Source organism: Solanum lycopersicum, chromosome 8 (genome assembly GCF_036512215.1).
Source record: "Solanum lycopersicum chromosome 8, SLM_r2.1".
Taxonomy (NCBI): domain Eukaryota; kingdom Viridiplantae; phylum Streptophyta; class Magnoliopsida; order Solanales; family Solanaceae; genus Solanum; species Solanum lycopersicum.
Genome location: NC_090807.1, coordinates 7,654,061 through 7,676,304, shown reverse-complemented (window position 1 = coordinate 7,676,304; position 22,244 = coordinate 7,654,061). Strand labels below are relative to the sequence as shown.

Sequence of the window (22,244 nt, the reverse complement as noted above, 5' to 3'; positions counted from 1 at the left end):
AAAATTCAAAGTGAGCTAAGAAAGCAAGATCTTAAGAAAATCAATCATTAATTTTTGATAAGAATGAAGTTTTCAGCAAATAATGGCATAGCCATAATGTTATTTTAAAATAATTGGAAAAAATGACTTATAATGACTTCTTATATTATGCCAATAATCGAGAGTAAAATGTAATGTCTAATCAATGCCCCATGATCCCCCTAATATGAAAATGATGAAATAAGTGGCCTAGCCAATACATATTGGCTTATAAAGAGTTCATGCCCAACTTATCAAGAATGGAAGGAATAACTTGTAGTAAGGGTAGCCAAATCATTCCTTGAGTCCTCTGGATTACTTACTTGATTCATTGTAAATTATATTGCTAATAAACGTTTCTTTCTCACTCGAATCAAGAGTATCCTTTTAAATTCATCCAATAGCAATTTTTCAGTAAAATTTGTCTTTTGCAATAATAATAATAATAATAAATTAATTTATATATGTTTTATTTCATTAAACCAATAAAATATTATATTAATTTGATGTAAACATTCGGCGTGGATAAATTTTTTCCTGCATCTATTCTTCCTTTCAAATTTCATCATGAATTTATTCTAATATTTAAAAAGCTTATATTAATTAGCTTGAAATACAACGTGTACCTTAGATTTTCAAGATCTAGAGATACATGTATTTGTACGTTGGATTTGACAACAATTCATTTTTTTTGTTTTTGTCAAATAACAACCTCAAAAAGAAAAAAAATAATTTTTTTTGAAGCTTCCAATTTGAGCGGAAAACCATTCACTTTGAACAAAGCTTTGTTGGTAAAAAATCAAGTTCTTACTATTTTTTTCACATGGTGATAACCATACCTTTAGTTTTGCTCATGTTCCATTTTATATCTATCTCCATTTGTTGTGGTGGCTAAATATCAAAAATAGGGTTGTAGCCAGGGTTATTCCCTGCCCTGGCACAAGAAATAGACAAAACAAAACAAAAGGGTGTTCAAGAAAAAATAATGTACAAATTTTGATTGTACAATTTTTGTGATTTAAGAGGGAAAAAATCTTTTTGTTGTGGTTATTGTTGTTAAACATTAGAAAGACAAAAAATGGCAGATCCAGAGCCATTGGTTGATGTTGGAAAGTTAAATGAAAAAGTTCTATGTTATGCACAAACAATTTATAGATTTAATGGAGTTTGGGAAGGACCAGATCCTCTAACACCAATTATCCCTCTTTTCTTTATTCAAGTTTCATTAGCTATCTTGATCACTCGTTTTGTCTCCTTTGTCTTAAAACCTACCAAGCAACCTCCTTTTGTTGCTGAGATTATTGTAAGTACATTCTTTTGAAATTTTCTTATTTTGTTTGCTCATTAGAGTTATGAATGTATTAATAACGTAATGATTAGGTATTTTATCTTTTGCTCTGCATAATATTTGTATATTACATTGACTCATACACTTATAGTATTTTCTTCGTATCATTTTGTTTGCTTTACTTTCCTTTTTAGCATGTTCAAAAAAAAGTTGTCTATTTCCTTTTATTTTTTTTAACAACTCCTTAATTTTAACTTTCTTTGAGTCATGTTTAAGGATGTAAGATTGAAGGGTATTTTGGTAAATTCTACGTATTTTTAATTTAAGGCTATAAGATTCAAATTTTGTTTTACATTCTTGAATTTAGTGTCAAGTCAAAATTTAGATAAACAAGTTGAAACGGATGAAGTACATGTTTTATTCATGTATTAGTTATTTCATCTTGATGTGTTTGGAGTTTTACGCAAAATCAATAAAAAGTTATGTAATATGATATCAACTATGCTAGATTTAATGCATTAATGTCTACGTTTCTAACTCTCAACCAAATGACATAAGGTGTGTTTTGTAGTAAGGGAGTCTTTTTCTTCTACATTTTGGTGTGTCCGATACGATAAAAATCATTATGTCTGAAAATGTTTTTCACGAAAAAGTCATTCTTTTGATGTTTGGCTATATGGAAAACATTTTCATCGAAGGAGAAAATGACTGCCGTTGGGATTATTGTAGTAATTTTCTTTATAACTATCTGAATCTTTCGTCGTATCAAACACTCTTAAGATGTGGAATTTGGGATACATTTTTTAAATGTGGCATTTCCAGCAATATTATAGCCTTTTAAAGGGAACTTCAGCCTAAGCAATACACTCTAAAGAAAATGTTGTTTAATTCTCATGTTCTTGTTTTATGTACTTAGGAATAAAATTTTGACATAATACATAAACAAGACACTCAAACTTGACCTTAGTTGGTAAGTAAGCGCTCTAACTTTGAGATTGTACATCTAGACACCTCAACTTAGACGAGTTGAAGCTAAGTTTGAGCGTCTTTTTAGATATTATGTATGCATTGATTTGGACATTTATAGAAAAAAAGGTTTAAAGATGAAAGATGATTTTGTTTTGTAGAGTGGCATACTTTTAGGTCCTACAGCACTTGGAAGGATCATGAGGTTTAGGAGGCTGCTTTTCCCAAACTACAATTTCCATGTTATTGAGACAATGGCTCATGTAGCCCTTGTGTTCTATGGGTTTCTAGTGGGATTGCAGATGGATTTGAAATCCGTTCTTCGAATTGGAGTAAAGGCTAGAAATGTTGCTATTATCGGTATCATCATCCCTTTTGTCTTGGGAACAATATTATATTTCTCACTTGCTCACGACGAAGAAGTTAGAGGCTTCATTTTCTATGGTGGTGGTCTTACTATAACAGGGTTCTCTGTTCTGTCTAAGATACTTGATAAACAAAAGATCCTCCAAACTGATATAGGGAAAATGGCTATGTCTTCAGCTGTAATCAATGATATTGGTGCATGGTTTATTCTTACACTAGGATATGTTGTCACAGGGAGTACAGCTAACATCCATTGGGCATTAATTTGCACGATTGCTTACGCCTTGTTCTGTGTCTTTTATCTTCGTCGTGCCATTGGCTGGATCATTAGAAAAATGCCAGAAGGACAAGGGTATAGTGAGTTCTTTATATGTTCAATCCTTGCTGGTATGGCTATTTCCGGAGTTATAACCGATGCTTTAGGGACACATCCTATTATTGGAGCTTTTCTCTTTGGACTTAGTATACCTAACCAACTGCTTCAAGCAGAAATTATCGATAAGCTTGATGACTTTGTCACAGGCATTTTTATGCCATCTTTCTTTGTTGTTTGTGGACTCAGAACCAATTTCGGAGAAATGGGCAGCATTTACGAAATTGTTGGCTATGTACTTCTATTCGTTTCAGCCAAAATCTTGAGCTCAATAGCTGCCACTTTCTTCTCTGAAATGACTATTAAGGAGGCCTTAGCTGTTGGAGTACTTAGCAACACCAAGAGCATCATGGCATTGATCATTATCGAAGCTGGTCAGGCACAACAGGTTGATCTTCTTACCAATCCGTATTTGCTTTTACTAGAAATGGATTTTCGACTAACCATTTTGTAAACATATTGGCCAGGTTTTGAGCACACAATTGTATTCCCTTATGGTGGCTGGCATTTTGGTGATGACGGTGCTAGTCACACCTATGACTATGCTCTATCGTCCCTCACAGGAAATTGCACCCCACAAACGAAGGACTATACAGAAGGCAAGAATAGATGAGGAACTTCGGGTCCTTGCTTGCATCCATGGCACACAAGACATCCCTTCAGTCATCAACCTTCTTGGCTCGTCGCATTCTACACCAGCATCCCCAATAACTGTCTTTGCTCTACAAGTAGTCGAACTAGTAGGGCGTGCATCATCTATGCTAGAAGTCCATAGCTCAGGAAAACGAGGCTCGCGAAGTCTTGGACACGAGGAGACACAAACAAGACAGATCATCACTGCTTTCGACAACTATGAGCTACGATCAGATGGAGTGATGGTACAAGTACTTACAGCAAGATCTGCTATGTCCACCATGGATGAAGATATGTGCAACATTGCCAAAGACAAGCGTGTAGCTTTCATCATTCTCCCTTTCCACAAACAACGAGGTATTGATGGTGAAATGGAGGATGTCAACCCTGAAATTCGGGCTGTCAACGAAGGTGTGCTAGCTAATGCCCCTTGTTCTGTGGGAATCCTCATCGATCGTGGCCTCTCTGAGACCAGTGACTATGCAAAAAATATTGTTGTCCTCTTTTTCGGAGGTGCTGATGACAGGGAAGCTCTGGCTTATGCTTTGAGAATGGTTGATCGTCCAGATACACGCCTAACTGTTGTAAAGTTCATTCCAGACGAAGGCGCTTCTGATGTAGAGCAAACGGAATTTGCTGATGAAAGTCATGTGAATGTCCAGATTGACAAAGAGAGTGAAAAGTTGATGGACGACGAGTTCTTAAACAGGTTCAAGATCAGCACAGCCAATGACAAATCAGTGACATACATAGAACTGGTGCTGAATGATGTGGAAGAAGCTGTCAAGGCCATAAAACTAATGGATCAGCATAACTATGATCTCTACATCGTAGGAAAAGGCCGAGGCGTAGTGTCACCACTAACAGCTGGCCTAGTCGATTGGTGTGACTGTCCTGAGCTTGGGGCTATTGGTGATCTTTTAGTGACATCAGAATTTGACTCCACATTCTCGGTGTTGGTGATGCAACAGTACGTTAAGCCAATTGGAGATGGTTCAGTAACTTCTTATGGATCAATGAGTGAGAGGATAGCAGGCATTGGGATGGACATGGACATGGACATGCAACACGCGGATAGTGAATCAGGGGACGTGTTCTCCAGTTTTAGAAGGCGAACGGAACCTATGCCACGAGCCTAAACAACACAATGTCTTGGCTTAGGCTGATGACAAACACTTGAAAATGTTGTAACTTCACATTCAAAAGTTCCTAAATGATGTACTGGTTTTCATCTGGAACTGGAAAAGAGTAATTTAAGTGGAGTTGAATGATGATTGTTTGCTTTATTTTCAGGTTGTAATAACAATGTGGGCTAAATATTCTCTTACACTATTAAACTTGTGACATAAGAATTCAAGAAACTCAAACTTGTGATATATTACTATTGGTGTTAACCTAGCAAAAGTATGTAAAGCTATCATACTTGTAAAATTTGAACAATTTCCACTAACTTGGCATTGAGAAATTAGAATTCATAATATATTGTAATGTGATAGGCATTTCAGCACTAAAGGTTTTAAATAGAAACTAAGGACATTATCAACACACGAATTCATACAAAACAATTTCTCTTTTCGATAGAGGTAATAGGAGAATAATAACAACGATGCAGATAAGAAAAAGTTGACACACTACACCAAAAATAATGGTTAGAAGCAATTAGTTAACGACAATAATTTATTGCCGCAAAAATATGTCTATATTGAGGCAATTAACACTCTTTCTAAATGTTCCAAAAATTTGTAGCTACATTAGATCCAATGAAAATTAACTGATACTGATAAATACTTTAACGCTCTTTGTGAATGTGCATATTTATTTTCGCTAAAAACTATTTTTGTTGTAGTGGCAATGCTCAACTTATACCTAATAACTTTATATCATAATATTCGATCTCCATATCCTCATATCTAGAATCTTGTCCTCGATTAGGCCTACCGTCAACATTATCCACCATAGTCAACCTCTTGCACCTCTTCATTAGGCACTTGTGCATCTCCTCTTTAGATATCCGAACCATCTCAATCTCATCTTCCTCACCTTGTCCATCATCACTACAACAAAAATTACTTTTAGCAGCAATAAATAGATACATTAATAAACAATTCTAAATTTGTTTACCGGCATTAGTTAAGTGTCATTAGATTCAATGTCGCTAAAGTCTTTGGGGACATGTACAAGGAGTGTTAATTGCCGCTAAAACACATATTTAGCGGACAATTGCTAATTAATTTTCACTAAAGCTCATTTTTGATGTAGTGCATGCAGGTCATTCTTACTTTTCCCGAATATCTGCACTTTTCATTTAATTTTATCTCTCCTAGTATCTTCACTCATTCATCTCATTATATAATTATTTAAGATTTAACGATAACGATAATATCATAAAAAAATAAATAAATATCTCTTGTTTTACTAAAAAGTAACATAAAAAAAAAGAAAAGGAAATGGTATGATATATCTCTAAATTTTGTCACTTAGAGCTGATATCATACCCCTTCTTATGAAAGTGGACAATATTATACCGTACTACTATAAAATTAGCTCACATAACTGTTAGGGTATATATGAACCACTTTCATAACGAGGACTATATCTAACTCTAAATGACAAAGTTAAGAGATATATTATTCTCTTTTTCCTTACAAAACTTAATTCAAAAGCCAAGTAAAATAGAACCCAAGAAATAGACAACAAAAGAATTTCTATGTTGGAAATGCAAAATAGTAAATATTTGAGACAAGGCATAAGTACTCCTATGAACTATGATCGAAATTTCAACAACATATTTTAATTTAAACTAGGGTCCTGTTGCAGTATTGCTCATGTATTCAATTTATTCACTCATCACTTGCCTTCAAGAGAGTGAACGTACATTCCATTTTAAAATAATTTAGAGGATAATAAAATTCTAGTTAAATTAAAATGTGTTGCTCATATTTCAATTATTGTTAGAGAGATTAACTATGCCTTATCCCTACATATGTATCGATACATCACATTTTCACAAGATTGCATATATGTATGGATAAGAGACGGATAAAGAAAACTAAATAAATCAAATGAAACCTTACACCCCATTAGATATCAACTTTTTTCCAATAATAATGAACCCTTGGTTTACAAAGAATATTTATAAATACAAATAAAATCAAATACGAAAACCATAAGAGAATAAGAAGAAAGCTAAGGTAGAAACCATAACAATAGCTTCAAAAAGTGAGAAAATCTTGAATAAAATAGAGTCAATGAACCATTTGCGCAATTTGTATATTCTCTTCTTCTTCCTCAAACACGAATTCTTGAATCTCAACCTCAACGATGATGTCTTACTACTACAATTATTTTCATCTTGAGAATCACAAACATTATTGATAATATTTCCATTATTCTTCTTGTTTAGCATCTTGAGTGACAACAAAAAACTTGAATGTAACAACTATTTTCACTTGGACTCGTTTTTTTTTATAGATATAGAACAATATAGATGATGAGTTGATGAGGCAATGAGGGGATTTTATTGTACCTATTTATACTATACATATTTAAGGGTATTTATGAAAAGTCAAGAGTGGGGGGCTAGATGCACATGCACAAGAAAGTGTGAAAGAGATAATGAAATCAAATAAAATTGGGAATCACGTAGTACTTGTTAATAATATTTTAAATTGTTTGAATTGGTAAAATATGTTCTTTATAAGGACATTTCACACGCTTTTTTTAAGGTTAATCTAAGCTAAAAAGATATAAGTAATATGACTTAAGGGAGTGACATTTTTAAGTTGATAGATTGGAAATTAGTAATTTATATTATTTATATTTATTTAATAAAACATTCAAAATAATAATTGAGTTTGAGCACAAACTATGACAACTCTCTAATTTATTTGGTATAATATTAGAGTTCAACTTTTAATTTTTGTATAATCTAAATTATGATAGTATAAAACGTTTTACATTATCAAGTAGCTTAGAATTTAATAAGAAATAAATTTTCATTAAAAATGTGAGATTTGTGATTAAAAATAAAATAAATTGTCTATCACAATGAATAAATAAAAATAACTTTCAACGAATTAAGCTAGTAATAAATTCTATCAAAAATCTATCTATATATATGGAGATTGCCTCTTTAATATTCTGTTAATAAGTACTACTATTTACGGCTATATACTTTCTAATGATGATATTATGTTAAGAATATTACTTTCATTCGTTTAATTTTACTTGTTATATTTAGCTTTTATATATAAATTAAGAAAATAATTAATTGTTGTGGCTAATAGTTAAATATTGAAAAATAATTTGAAAAATAAATAATTAATATTAAAAATAAAATATAATATATCAAAAATGATAAATTAAGATGAAAATTTATAAAATAATGTACGATAAGTAATATAAACGATGATCATTAAATGTAATTACGTGTGAACGCAAGTTTTGAGATTTATTACAAGATAATTTATTAAGAAATATACGATTTTGATCTTCTTTGCAAACACATGTTTTTTCCTTCAAATTACCCAATTACTTTATACGTTCAATTCTCATGGTATATATGCTCTCTAGTGAACGCATAATTTGATTTGTCTTTTTCTTTTTATTAATATGCTTAAAAAGAAATATGTTTATTCTTTTTTGTCAATTTATTAAATTTAACTTTTTATTTAACATATTTAACTACACAAGAAAAGACATTTTGGTATATTTTACATGTTTTTCTTTTAAGATTACAAGATAAAAAAATCGTCTTTACTTTTTTAAACTTCATGTTGAATCAAATTACACAAACAAATTAAAACAGAGAGAGTACTATTACTTACAAAATAATTCTAACTTGCAATTTTTTCAAAGATTGATAGAAAATAGTCTCTTTACTCACATGAAAACTCGAAAAGGGTAAAGTTTGTATACGTACACACTATCCTTCTCAAATTATACTTTACTTTTAAGATTATATTTAATCTGTTGGTGTTGATGTTCTAACACATTTACCTAATTGTCGAACAATTTAAACTCATCAATTAAATTCTTAAATATATAAAATTGATTATAAAAGTTCTTTTATCAGAAATATACTAATGAAATTAAAGTAGATTCCTTATAATGAGAACGTCATGCATGCGTCTGTTGTTCTTACAATAACTTGAATTTATAAAGTTAATAAACAGAAACAGACAAAGAAACAGAAATAAGATGAAGCAGAAAATAATATAGAATACAAGAATTAATCCGAGTCCACAGAAACTACTGTGTGTCCTTGAGAAATTTAATCCCCTCGTTGTATCCAAGGTTATGGATTAATTTCTCCCAAGATAAAACGGATTAAACCTGTTAAAGAAATAGCGGTACCTCAAACTTCTTTAACTTCAACGAACTTAAGAACAACAACAAGTCAAACAGACTCAGTCGATCGACACTTTGATTTTATTTGAGAGAAAAAATAAATGCAGAGAAAGAATTTTCAGTGTTAAAAAAAATCAAAAATTGACTTCCTTTTATAGCCATTTTCAGCAAGGAATATGTCTGTTCAGTGAAATCTGTTCAGACCCATTTTATCCAGAAAGTTGTGTCTTTTGAAAAAAAATAACAACTTTTCAAAAAATTATGTCTGTTAGGAAAATAACTACTTTTTGGAAAGTAACGACTTTTCGGAAAAGTAACGACTTTTCGGAATGTTACTGTTACCTGCAAATTTATAAGAGATAATATTAACAGGATTTATTTGATTTAACAAAAAATTGATTAAATAAATTTTGTCCAAAAAATTTATCAATCAATCACATCATTTGCCAAATCCAAATCCAAAGCCGAGTGAGCGACGACGACGACGGTGCGAGGGGGCATCTTCTTCTTAGCTCTTTAAGAAGTAATGAAAGTGTTTCCTTCTATAAGGACAACAATTTCCCTTTCTTTTGCCGATATGGGAGAAATGACTTTTCATTTGCACTTTGCAAATGACTTTTCATTTTCCCTCCAAAGTAGTTCCCTCACTTTTCATATTCTCTCTTTTCTTTTCCCAATTACACTTGCTAAAACCCAACAATCCCCCACATGAATGGGGAAGGCTATTGTTAAAACATATGCATGAAAAACTTGTGTGTCTTGTAGGTAAAGGTTAATCGCATCTGGATAAGTAGGTTTCCCTTTAAACTTTCCGTAGTGAACATATATCGGATATACTCGGTCAATCGGTAGATTTGATATCTTTGAACCGTCGAGTTTTGGTGTATACCTAGACAACATATATCACACAATCAACCCTTGAACTGTTCTTAGTTCTCATTGTTTTGTTCGTTTCAGCCATGAACACATCTTGGATAGTAAGTGCTTAAAGAACTGGCCTTACCGGATTCTCCTTGACGCGGCTACACTTCACACTTACATAGGTGATTTCTAAATGTGTTATCCCATAGATACACCATTTGATATTCCCTGTATCAAACTTAGAAACCATTAAAAAGTCCTTATGTCTTTATCCTGGTTACTAAACATTGTCTCATCATGAGAATGGACCATAAAATAATAATAATAATTTATTTTTTTTCCTTTGACAATGTTGAACCGTCATCAATGACTTTGTTTTATCTCCTTGAACCTAGATCTTGGGATCTCCAGTCTTCTAGGTAGAGTTACCGCCACGATGACTTGTTCTCGGCCATAGTCCCATTCCCGTCGATGATTTCTCAACTCCCTCTCTATTTAGGCCTTTTGTAAGTGGATCCAACACATTATCTTTTGACTTCACATAGTCAATTGTGATAATTCCACTAGAGAGTAGTTGTCTCACAGAGTTATGTCTTCGTCTTATGTGACGAGACTTGCCGTTATACATAATGCTTCCAACCCTTCCTATTGCAGCTTGACTATCACAATGTATGCATATACGGGCCATTGGTTTGGGTCAAAATGGAATATCTTCTAAGAAATTCCTGAGCCATTCAGCTTCTTCACCTGCCTTGTCTAAAGCAATGAATTCAGACTCCATTATAGAGCGAGCTATACATGTTTGTTTGGACGATTTCCAAGATATTTCTCCTCCACCAATAGTAAAAACGTATCCACTTGTGGATTTTGTTTCAGTTGACCCAGTAATCCAATTTGCATCACTATATCCTTCAAGAACGGCTGGATATCTGTTGTAATGTAAAGCATAGTTTTGAGTGTCATCTAAGTATCCCAAAACTCTCTTCATTGCCAACCAATGATTATGATTAGGATTACCTGTGTATCGACTCAGTTTATTGATAGCGAAAGCTATATCTGGTCCTGTACAATTCATGACATACATTAAGCTTCCAATACGCTAGCATAGTCCAATTGAGACTGACTTTCGTCTTTATTCTTTGCAAGATGAATATTTACATCAATTGGAGTCTTTGCCCTTTTAAAATTCAAAAATTTGAAATTTTCAAGTATCTTTTGAATATAATGAGTTTGAGACAATGCTAGACCATTAGGAGTTTTAAGAATTTTAATTCCTAATATCACATCAGCAACTCCTAAATCTTTCATATCAAACTTACTAGCAAGCATACGCTTTGTGGCTTTTATATTAGCAATGTCTTTGCTCATTATAAGCAATATCATCTACATATATGCATAAAATTACTTCCTGATTTGGAGTATCTTTAATGTAAACACATTTATCACATTCATTGATCTTAAATCCATTTGACAACATGGTTTGATCAAACTTTGCATGCCATTGTTTTGGTGCTTGTTTTAGACCATAAAGTGACTTAATAAGTTTGCACACTTTCTTTTCTTTACCAGGAACTACAAAACCCTCAAGTTGTTCTATGTAAATTTCCTCTTCAAGCTCTCCATTTAAGAAGGCTGTTTTCAGATCCATTTGATGAATTTCAAGACCGTATATTGCAGCTAGTGCAATTAACATCCGAATTGATGTAATCCTAGTCACTGGCGAGTATGTGTCAAAATAATCAAGACCTTCTATTTGTCTAAAACCTTTGACAACAAGTCTTGCTTTATATTTGTCAATAGTTCCATCGTCTTTCATTTTCCTTTTAAAGATCCATTTTGAACCCAAGGGTTTGTTCCCTGGAGGAAGATCAATCAACTCCCAAGTATGATTGCTTAAGATTGATTCAATTTCACTATTAACAACTTCCTTCCAAGAAGTTGAGTCGCTAGACAACATTGCTTCCTTGAATGTTTGAGGCTCACTTTCAAGAAGAAATGTTACAAAATCTTATCCAAATGAAATAGATGTCTTTTGACGTTTACTGCGTCTTGGACTTTCTTCATTTTGTTCATTCTCTTTTGGTTCTTCTCTGGGTTGTTTAGATCCCCCACTAGATGACTCAAGTCTAGTTTTATTCGGATAGATATGTTCAAAAAATTCAGCACTATCTGATTCCATTATCGTATTATCATGAATATACGGATGTTGGGACTTATGAACCAATAATCGACATGCCTTACTGTTTGTGGCATATCCAATGAATACACAATCCACAGTCTTAGGTCCTATTTTTATCCTCTTAGGTATAGGAACTTGGACTTTGGCTAGACACCACCATACTTTGAAATATTTCAAATTGGGTTTTCTACCTTTCCATTTCTCATATGGAATTACATTTGTCTTTGAGTGAGGCACTCTGTTAAGTATCTGATTTGCTGTAAGGATAGCTTCCCCCCACAAGTTCTGTGGTAAACCTGAACTTATAAGTAATGCATTCATCATTTCTTTTAAAGTTCGGTTTTTTCTTTCTGCAATTCCATTAGACTGAGGAGTGTAGGGAGCAGTAGTTTGATGGATTATTCCATTTTCTAAACATATTTATGCAAATGGAGATTCATATTCTCCACCTCTATCACTTTTGATCATTTTGATCTTTTTATCTAACTGATTTTCAACTTCAGTTTTATATTGCCTAAATGCATCTATTCTTCATCCTTACTATTTAGCAAATAGACATAACAATATCTAGTGCAATCGTCAATAAAAGTTATGAAATACTTTTTCCCACCACATGATGGTGTTGACTTCATGTCACAAATATCAGTGTGAATCAATTCTAAAGGATTTGAATTCCTTTCAACAAATTTATAAGAATGCTTAGCATACTTAGATTCAACACAAATTTGACATTTTGATTTATTGCACTCAAATTTTGGTAAAATATTTAAGTTAATCAATTTTCGCAAGGTTTTATTATTAAAGTGTCCCAAACGTTCATGCCATAAACATTTAGACTCAATCAAGTAAGAAGAAGCAAAATCTTTATTCATATCAACTGCAATTACATTGAGTTTGAAAAGGCCATCAGTAAGGTAGCCTTATCCTACATACATATCATTTTTGCTTACTACTACTTTATCAGAAACAAATACACATTTAAATCCATTCTTGGTCAGAACTGGAATTGAAACTAAATTCTTTCTCAATTCTGGAACATATGAGACCCTATTCAAAGTCACCACCTTGCCTGATGTCATCTTTAATAGGACTTTGCCAGTTCCTTCCACCTTTGCAACAGAGGAGTTTGCCATAAACAATTTTTCATCTGTAGGTGCTGGAGTAAATGATGAAAATAATTCTTTGTTGGCACAAACATGGCATGAGTCACCGAATCTATCCACCATTCTCTTGGATTTCCAACCAAGTTACATTCTGAAAGCATTGCATAGAGATCGTCCATTTCTCCTTTGGATTCTGCCAAGTTTGCTTGATCCTTATTTTTCTTGTCCTTCTTAGGACCCCGACATTCATTAGCCCTATGACCATGTTTACCACAATTAAAGCAGTTTCCATTGAATTTCTTCTTAGGAGGATTGCTTTTTGGACCAGATGTTTTCTTTCTTTTCTTTAATTTTGTGGAATCTTCTTCAACAAAAACTACTCCAAATTTTGCTGAATTACCACGTGACCTCTTTTCTTCAGCCTTATTATCCTCTTCGATTCTCAACCTTACTATGAGATCTTCAACAGTCATCTCCTTGCATTTGTGTTTCAAGTAGTTTTTAAAGTCCTTCCACAATAGAGGTAACTTTTCAATAATTGCAGCCACTTGAAAAGCATCGTTCACAATCAATCCTACATTAATGGTTATGTGAGTATTAAGGGAAAACTTAATATTTCTAACATAGGCATTAAATAAATTTATATCTTCAACAAGGAGATCATGGATTATGACATGCAATTCTTGAACTTGGGTGACGACAGTCTTACTGTCTATCATCTTAAAGTCCAGAAATTTTGCCACAATGAATTTCTTCATTCCGGCATCTTCTGTTTTATACTTCTTTTCTAAAGCATCCCAGAGTTCTTTTGAGGTTTTTGCATTGCTGTACACATTGTACAGATCATCTTGCAAACCACTCAAAATATAATTTTTACACAAAAAATCTGAGTGTGTCCATGCTTCTGTTACCAAGAATCGTTCATCAGCCGGAGTTTCATCTGACATAACAGGAACATTCTCATTGATGAACTTCTGCAGACTCAACGTAGTGAGATAGAAGAACATATTTTGCTGCCATCTCTTAAAGTCGACTCCAGAAAACTTTGCAGGTTTCTCAGCCGGTGCTAAGACAGCATTTAAACGATTATGTGCAACCGTTGTTGTTGCAGCACTTACTGTTCCAGCATTTGTTTGACTTGAATTAGTCTTTTTTTTTCTGTCACAAATGACAGATAAATTAAGTATTTAAAATACTAACAGTAAAGAACAAATCTTTACACCAACTGTTTCTGATTTAACGATAAAGTTTTTATGTTCTTTTAATCATTAATCGAATGAATTTTAAAAATTCAAGCAGAATAGAAAACCATAAAGGTTTTAATCTCCAGAAACCTCAAATACAAAAACTGTATAAATTTCTTAAGATTGTTGTTCTTACAATAACTTGTATTTATAAAGTTAATAAACAGAAACAGACAAAGAAACAGAAATAAGATGAAGCAGAAAATAATATAGAATACAAGAATTAATCCGAGTCCACAGAAACTACTGTGTGTCCTTAAGAAATTTAATCCCCTCACTGTACCCAAGGTCATGGATTAATTTCTCCCAAGATAAAACGTATTAAACCTGTTAAAGAAATAGCGGTACCTCAAACTTCTTTAACTTCAACGAATTTAAGAACATCAACAAGTTAAACAGACTCAGTCGATCGACACTTTGATTTTATTTGAGAGAAAAAATAAATGCAGAGAAAGAATTTTCAGTGTTAAAAAAATCAAAAATTGACTTCCTTTTATAGCCATTTTCAGCAAGGAATATGTCCGTTCAGTGAAATCTGTTCAGACCCATTTTATCCAGAAAGTTGTGTCTTTTGAAAAAAAATAACAACTTTTCAAAAAATTGTGTTTGTTAGGAAAATAACTACTTTTTGGAAAGTAACGACTTTTCGGAAAAGTAACGAACTTTTGGAATGTTACTGTTACCTGCAAATTTATAAGAGATAATATTAACAGGATTTATTTGATTTAACAAAAAATTGATTAAATAAATTTTGTTCAAAAAATTTATCAATCAATCACATCATTTGCCAAATACAAATCCAAAGTCGAGCGAACGACGACGACGGCGCGAGGGGCATATTTTTCTTAGCTCTTTAAGAAGTAATGGAAGTGTTTCATTCTATAAGGACAACAATTTCCCTTTCTTTTGCCGATATGGGAGAAATGACTTTTCATTTGCACTTTGCAAATGACTTTTCATTTTCCCTCCAAAGTAGTTCCCTCACTTTTCATATTCTCTCTTTTCTTTTCCCATTCACACTTGCTAAAACCCAACAGCGCCTTTATTCCATTAGAAGATTGAAGAATCTCAAGGTCGGGCATCATTATATTTTTCCACTATGAAATGGAGTAGCAGTACTATCTGTTTGAATAAATAATTTAAATAAAAGAAGACAAAAGTTATTGCAACTTTCTTTTAATATTTTAGTGCACTTTGACTTATCTATGATTTGATTATAGATTTTTAAATATTTTTTGTAAATATTATTTGGGAGAAAATTTGAGAAACACACTTTATTTTTTAGAAAAAATAAGATTTACACCCATAAGTTTTAAAAATTATAAAAACTAATCATAAGTTTGTATTATAAATAATGTCATGACACTGGAGAAATGAGGTAGTTTAGAGTAGTGCAACAAGTATCATTCTATACGTTATAAAATAGCCAAAGCAAATGACTTTGTTACCTTGAGACATGATGTGAACGTGTCTTTTGCATTGGTTCTGAGACATGGTTGTGATAAGTGTTATCTGGATTGAGTAAGAATAAGAAATTAAAGAGGATGTACCATTTCGAGGAATGTGTCGCGCGCCGCGACGGATACTATCTTTCAAGGGATGTATCACACGCTGAGACAGATTCTATTATCGAGGGACATATCACATGCCATGACCAATTTTATTATGAGGGTCGTGTCACACACCGTGATGGATGCATGGACAGATATGTCCCTCATGGGTTCTGGACTGAGAGACAACGAGTGTGTATCATTAGATAAGACATGCATCAGTATACTTGACTTTGCATTTCATTGTCTTGCACATCTTTATCATTAGTGAACTTGATCTTGCGTTTTGTTGATCTTGTGAGTGCCTTTCTGTGGAAATTTTTGAATGATGAACATTGAGCTTGTTGTTGAGGATATGTAATTGTTAGAGTACTGTTGTTGAGATGTTTGCTATGTAAATTGTAAACTATTAGGTTGAACTGATAATTATACAGGTTGTAGTTATGGAGGTTTGGTTAGGGCATAAGGAGTACCCTTATTCTATTCCCTTAGTGTATATTTAGAAGTTTACTTGTTGACTACCGTGTAATTTGGTACTCACCCCCTGCTTCTACATTTTTGTAGGTAACTAGCCGGATCTTCGTTATATCTCTATTGTCTTTTTTTTAGGCTTCATGTGGAGATTTGTGAGGTAGTTTTTTGTCGTCTCAGAGGACCTTTTCACTCCTATATATGATTTTATTCTATTTCATAAACAATATCATTTGAGACTTGCGTTTTCTTTCAATTCTAGTGCAATATATTAGAGGTTTGTAGACTTGATAACCAGGGTTGGGGGGTTTAATTAAGTTAATATTATATTCTATTATCATTATATTTGAGTTTAAACTGACTTGTTTGATGGTATAAGATGAGCGCCATCACATTCACTTTTGGCTTGTGAGATAACCACAATCATAACTAGTTGTATGTGTGAGGGAAACTAAACTCCAGTAATGCCAACCTCAAAAAGTCTCATTCAATTGAATTAAAGGTCTTTCGATTATCAATCTAAACCATATATTTACTGATGCAACAGGACAATGCAGGTGTGTAAGGTACGGATTTTGAGTTTTTGGTCAAAAACATCTTTTAACTATACCCAAACATAAACTATATCCTTAAAGTATCATTTTTAGCAGAAAACATCCTTTAATTATACCCTAAACTTAAACTATATCCTTAAAGTATCATTCCTATATAAAACATCCTTCAAGTATTTTAATTCTTGTCATATCTAAGAATAATAATTATGAAGGGATAACTTAATGTTTGTGGGATATATCGGATAGTTTTACGAGAAATTCAAGTAAAAGGATGAAAATTGCTCACTTTAAAATACTTGAAGGATGTTTTATGTTAAAATGATACTTTAAGGATATAGTTTAAATTTGGGATATAGTTAAAAGATGTTTTCTGCTAGAAATGATACTTCAATGATGTAGTTTAAGCTTGGAGTATACTTAAAAGATGTTTTTGGCCTAAAACTCTGCGGGTTTTGGTCTATGAATGGTGGGATAGGTTTTAGACTCAACAAATGCGGAGTGTGATAAAATAATTTTTTTCTATACTGATGCGGAGCAAAGCGTATTATTGATCTCATATTGTTTACTACGTAGTTTAGCTCCACCTTGTCCCCATTTTTTATTTTTTATTAAATATAAGATCAAATGGAATGAAACGAAAGGATTACATAACAACAAAAGAAATATCTCCAAGTTAGAAATGCAAATGAGTACAGCTTAAATTCTTACACCTCACATTTTCACAACATTGAGAATATGATAAAATAAAAATAAATTAATTAAATCAAACGAACCTTACACCCCATTAGATATCAAGTACTTTTATTCAATATTAATGAATAGTCTTGATTTACTAAGAAAATATATGTATAAAAGAATCAAATATGAAAACCATAACGGAAGAAGAAGAAAACTAAGGTAGCAACCATAGCAATTGCTTCCAAAAGAGAGGCAATCTTGAATAAAATAAATTCAACGAACCGATGATGACACAATTTGTATAGACTCTTCTTCTTCCGCGAACACAAATTCCTAAATCTCCGTCTCAATGAGGTTGCCTTATAAGTCCTAGAATTATTATTATTATTATCATCGTCATCATGAGAATCACCGCCATTTCTATTCTTGAATGACAACAAAGAACCGCTCTCTTTCATATTTGAATAACTTGAATGTAACAAGAATTTAGATTATAATGATTATTTTCACTAATTTTAGAAATTTGATTAAACTTTGAGATTGAATCAAACGTCGTATGAATTAGTACTCAAGTCAAATATTGGATTCTTGACTTAGTTTGTTTGTTGGATTTTATTTTATTTTTGGGAGAGGATAATAGAAGTTGAGTTTAGTGAGCCAATGAGGGGTTTTGGTAATGTCTATATATAATATAAGGTTGTGGGATAAAGGTATTTTTATATATGATTAGTCAAAAGTGTGGGGCTAGAAGCGTGTGAACATAATTTTTAATTGAGCCTTGTAGAAAAAGTCCAGTTAGGAAAGAGGTAGTTTATAATTCAAGAAATGGGAAACTTCGTAGTGGATAGGTAGAAGCTTCCTCCTCCTTACAAGTTTCACACCTTATTGCTTTATACGTTATTGGTATTCGATATCACGTTATTCGTATTCGATATCTTGCATTAGAGTTTGACTATTTTAAATTTATATTGTACTTTTTTTGTTTTGATCTCTTTTTTGTTGTATCTGATTATTTTATACGTTATTGATATTTGATATTCGCATTAGATTTAGACTATTTTGAATTTGCATTGTGCTTTCTTTGGTTTTCAATTTGATGTTTGATAATACATCAAAATCCAACTATTACGAATTTGCACCATATAAGACCTTTTGAGAGAAGTGTTCCATAAATTTAAAACTTTAATCTACTTTTTGAATTCTATATTAATTAATCAAAATTAAAATGAAAAAAGTACTATTTAGAAAATAATATTAACGAATTATTGAGTCGAGAATCTATGAGAATAACATTTTTACCCCATAATATGAGAAAGATGTAACTTTAACATATACAACTCTCTATGGATCTTACTTTTGTTTCCGTGGAGATTGAAGAATCTTAAGACTAGGAGGCATCATTATACTTTTCCACTATAAAATGGACTAGCACTATCACTCCTAAATATTCAAGATGTATCATAATAATAGGAAAATGTAAAGTTTGAATAAATTGCGCGTTATAAATAATGTGTTAGTCAAAATGGCAGGAAAATTGTGCGTTGTTGCCCCTCGTAGAATAGGTCCACTTAGGAACAAGTAGCCATGTCTTCTTTTTCGTATTAAGTGATGTTCTTCAATTTTTTATTCGCATTTAAAATAAATAATGTTTACGTGAAATTTGAGATATGTATATATTTGTCAATATTATTTAGACCGTTGAATTGAAGCGGATGCTTTTTATAACATACTTGAATTTTCAATATAGATACATAAACATCATATTCATTGATAACCAAATCATAATAATAACAATTGAGTTACAAAGAGAAAAATTGAAATAGCAAATAACTAAAGATAAATATAAGAATGGAAATTGAAAGTTAGATTCTAGAAAGAGATGAGAGGAACATACAATTTCTTCATATTACGCTTAACTCTTTTAATTTGTCTAATTTCTATTCATATTTAACTGATTGATAATTGAACCTCGATCTCAAATAAAACTCTCTAATATTTTGTTCGGCCCTATATTCCGATCTAAGACAGTCCCATTCACAACTTTTAACACATAAGCTCGTATCAAGTCTATTTGATTCAGAAATCACAACACTTTCCCCTTCTTTTTGGATTTCCCACCTCTTTTTTTATTTGGTCCAATAGTAAATTTTGCTTAAATAATATATTTGTCATAATAAATTTATTATATATGTAAAAATATTAAATTTAGAACGTCTAATCCAATTATTACTATTTAAAGTCGTCAAGATAAATTTCAAAACTCATAGTTCTTGTCTCCCCTCTCCAGACACTACAGTACTCTTCCTGTTCATATTGAGTAATGCTTATATCTATTTAGTCTGATCTAAAATAAATAATATTTCATGTAATTAAAGATTTATTAATAGTTTTCTTCCTAATTTATCCTCTTTATACAATCCAAATGTAGGAAAAATTACTTGAATTGATATCTTTTAATAATAATTACTAATTTTAGCAATATTTTTTATTTATTTTTATTTATAATAATGCTATATTAAATTTGTAATATATATTAAAAGTAATTGTGTATGCAATAATTATGTATTATAAAAGTTTCTAAAAAAATACATTATGTTTGTTTGATAAGAAATCGACACATTGTATTAATATATTATAAATGTGTTAATTTTCAATAAAACTTGTATTATATGTGAATAATAAATTGCTATTTGTAATATGTATTAAAACTGAAATAAATAAATATATTAAAAGTGATCAAGTGAAAGAAATAAGCTATAAATAATAAAGATTTTTTTAATATAACATATTTACATAAATTTTCCTATTAAATATTTACTATGATAGTTAAGTAAGAGTGCTTTAATTTATATATGCATCCAAGAGAATGATATATTTAAAAATAGTAATTTATATATTTTAAATAATTAGTATCTAGCTTGAACATAAAATTAGTGGTAATTTGCAAAACCTGTACTGTTAACTCTTTATCACCCCCACAGTTGCATCGATATTTTGAGATGGTGTAAATTAATGATATCAACCTTCTATTTTTTGCCCAAATAGAAAAGATAATATTTGTCGCCTATAAATTAATTATTAGACTTAAGTTATTTACCATTTCTTAAAGTTGTATGCATATTTTACTTAGATATCTTAATTAAGGTTTTTACCTATCAAGCACCTTAATTGTTCAAGGCATATATCTATTAAACATAAAATGCTAATATGACAAAATCATATTTTTCACTTTTCTTTAAGCACGTGAAAACATCTTAAATCATATTTTATTTTAACTTTTTTGAAAAAAATTAATATTTTTCTTCTGCAATTGGCACTTGGCATTTGAAATAACTTAAAGAATTTTTAAAAAATATTTTGAAAATAATAATACTTTTTAATCCAAGGCCAAAGTCATATGCGGCCACTTAAACTTGTCCCGATTATTCATTTAGACACCTCAACTAGACGTACTACCTATTGAACACCTCAACCACCCCAGATTTGAACCGTACAACCATTATTTAATCACTTTTCATTAATTATGTGGCGTGTGTAGTTAACCTCCCCACGTGTATCTGACGTGTGTTGAATGACCATTTAAAAAGTGCCACATGTATCCGACGTGTATTTGTTAATGCCTAAATTGGGGAAAATTCCCAAATCGTTAACTTTGACAGAACAGTTCTCTCTCTCTCTCTCTCTCTCTCTCTCTCTCTCTAACTTCACAATTTCTTTTGATTCAAGCTCTCCATCTCGCGATTCATTCCAGATTGAAGTTCGATTGTTGTTTGATTCCTCTTATTCGTTTTACGATCTATCCTCCTGTAAGTTTGATTTTTGTTTCTTTACATGCTTTCTTATATGAATTTCATAAAGCTCTGATTTTTTAAAAATGTAGGGTTTGCGAATATTCTGTCCATTCTTTACTATTACCAAAAAGTATGATTTAGAGCTTAGTTTTTTAGTTGTTTGTACTAGTATATTCCGTTAAATCTAGGGTTTGGTTGATATTTTGCAGGGCTAACAATTGACCATGGAGGAAATCAAATTTACGAAGATTTACCATGGTGGAATCTTATCTGAGTTATCTGTCCCTGCATATGTTGAAAACTGTGTGTCTGCACTCACGTATATCATCAAGGACCACTTTTCCATTTTGAAACTATTGTATTGTACTAAAGAATTAGGATATGAAAATATTGGAGGCTTTTATGCGAAAGATTTATTGAATAAAAATGGATCCTAATTACAATTGACCAACATTTACTACACCTTACTAAAGACTTAAAACATGAGGACACTTTTGAAGTACGTCTGTCATGTATTAGATAAATCCTTACTTGACATTGAGGTAACTATAGGATATCTTGGTGAAGATGGTGAGGCTATTAACTTAGGTGAAGGAGGTGAGGCTTGTAACCTTAGTGGTGAGGGTGAAGCTGTTAACCTAGGTGGAGAAGGTGAAGCTTGTAACCTTAGTGGTGAGGGTGAGCATGTTAACTAGGTGGAGAGGAAGTGGATGATAACCTAAGTGGAGAAGATGCATCTGATTTCTTGAGTAGTGATTCAGATTTAGATATACCTTCAGAAGATGGTTCAGATATTGATGAGGAGCTGAGATCTTTTAGA

General features: G+C 31.8%; 1 protein-coding gene across 1 annotated transcript; it reads left to right on the top strand.

Moving 5' to 3' along the window:
* The first annotated feature begins 709 nt into the window (after positions 1-709).
* Positions 710-4,915, top strand: LOC101263736 (cation/H(+) antiporter 15-like). Its single transcript, XM_004244747.5, has 3 exons — positions 710-1,321; positions 2,434-3,399; positions 3,479-4,915. The coding sequence occupies exons 1-3, from the start codon at positions 1,097-1,099 to the stop codon at positions 4,781-4,783; spliced, it is 2,496 nt and encodes an 831-aa protein (XP_004244795.1). The 5' UTR covers positions 710-1,096; the 3' UTR covers positions 4,784-4,915.
* The last annotated feature ends 17,329 nt before the right edge of the window (positions 4,916-22,244 follow it).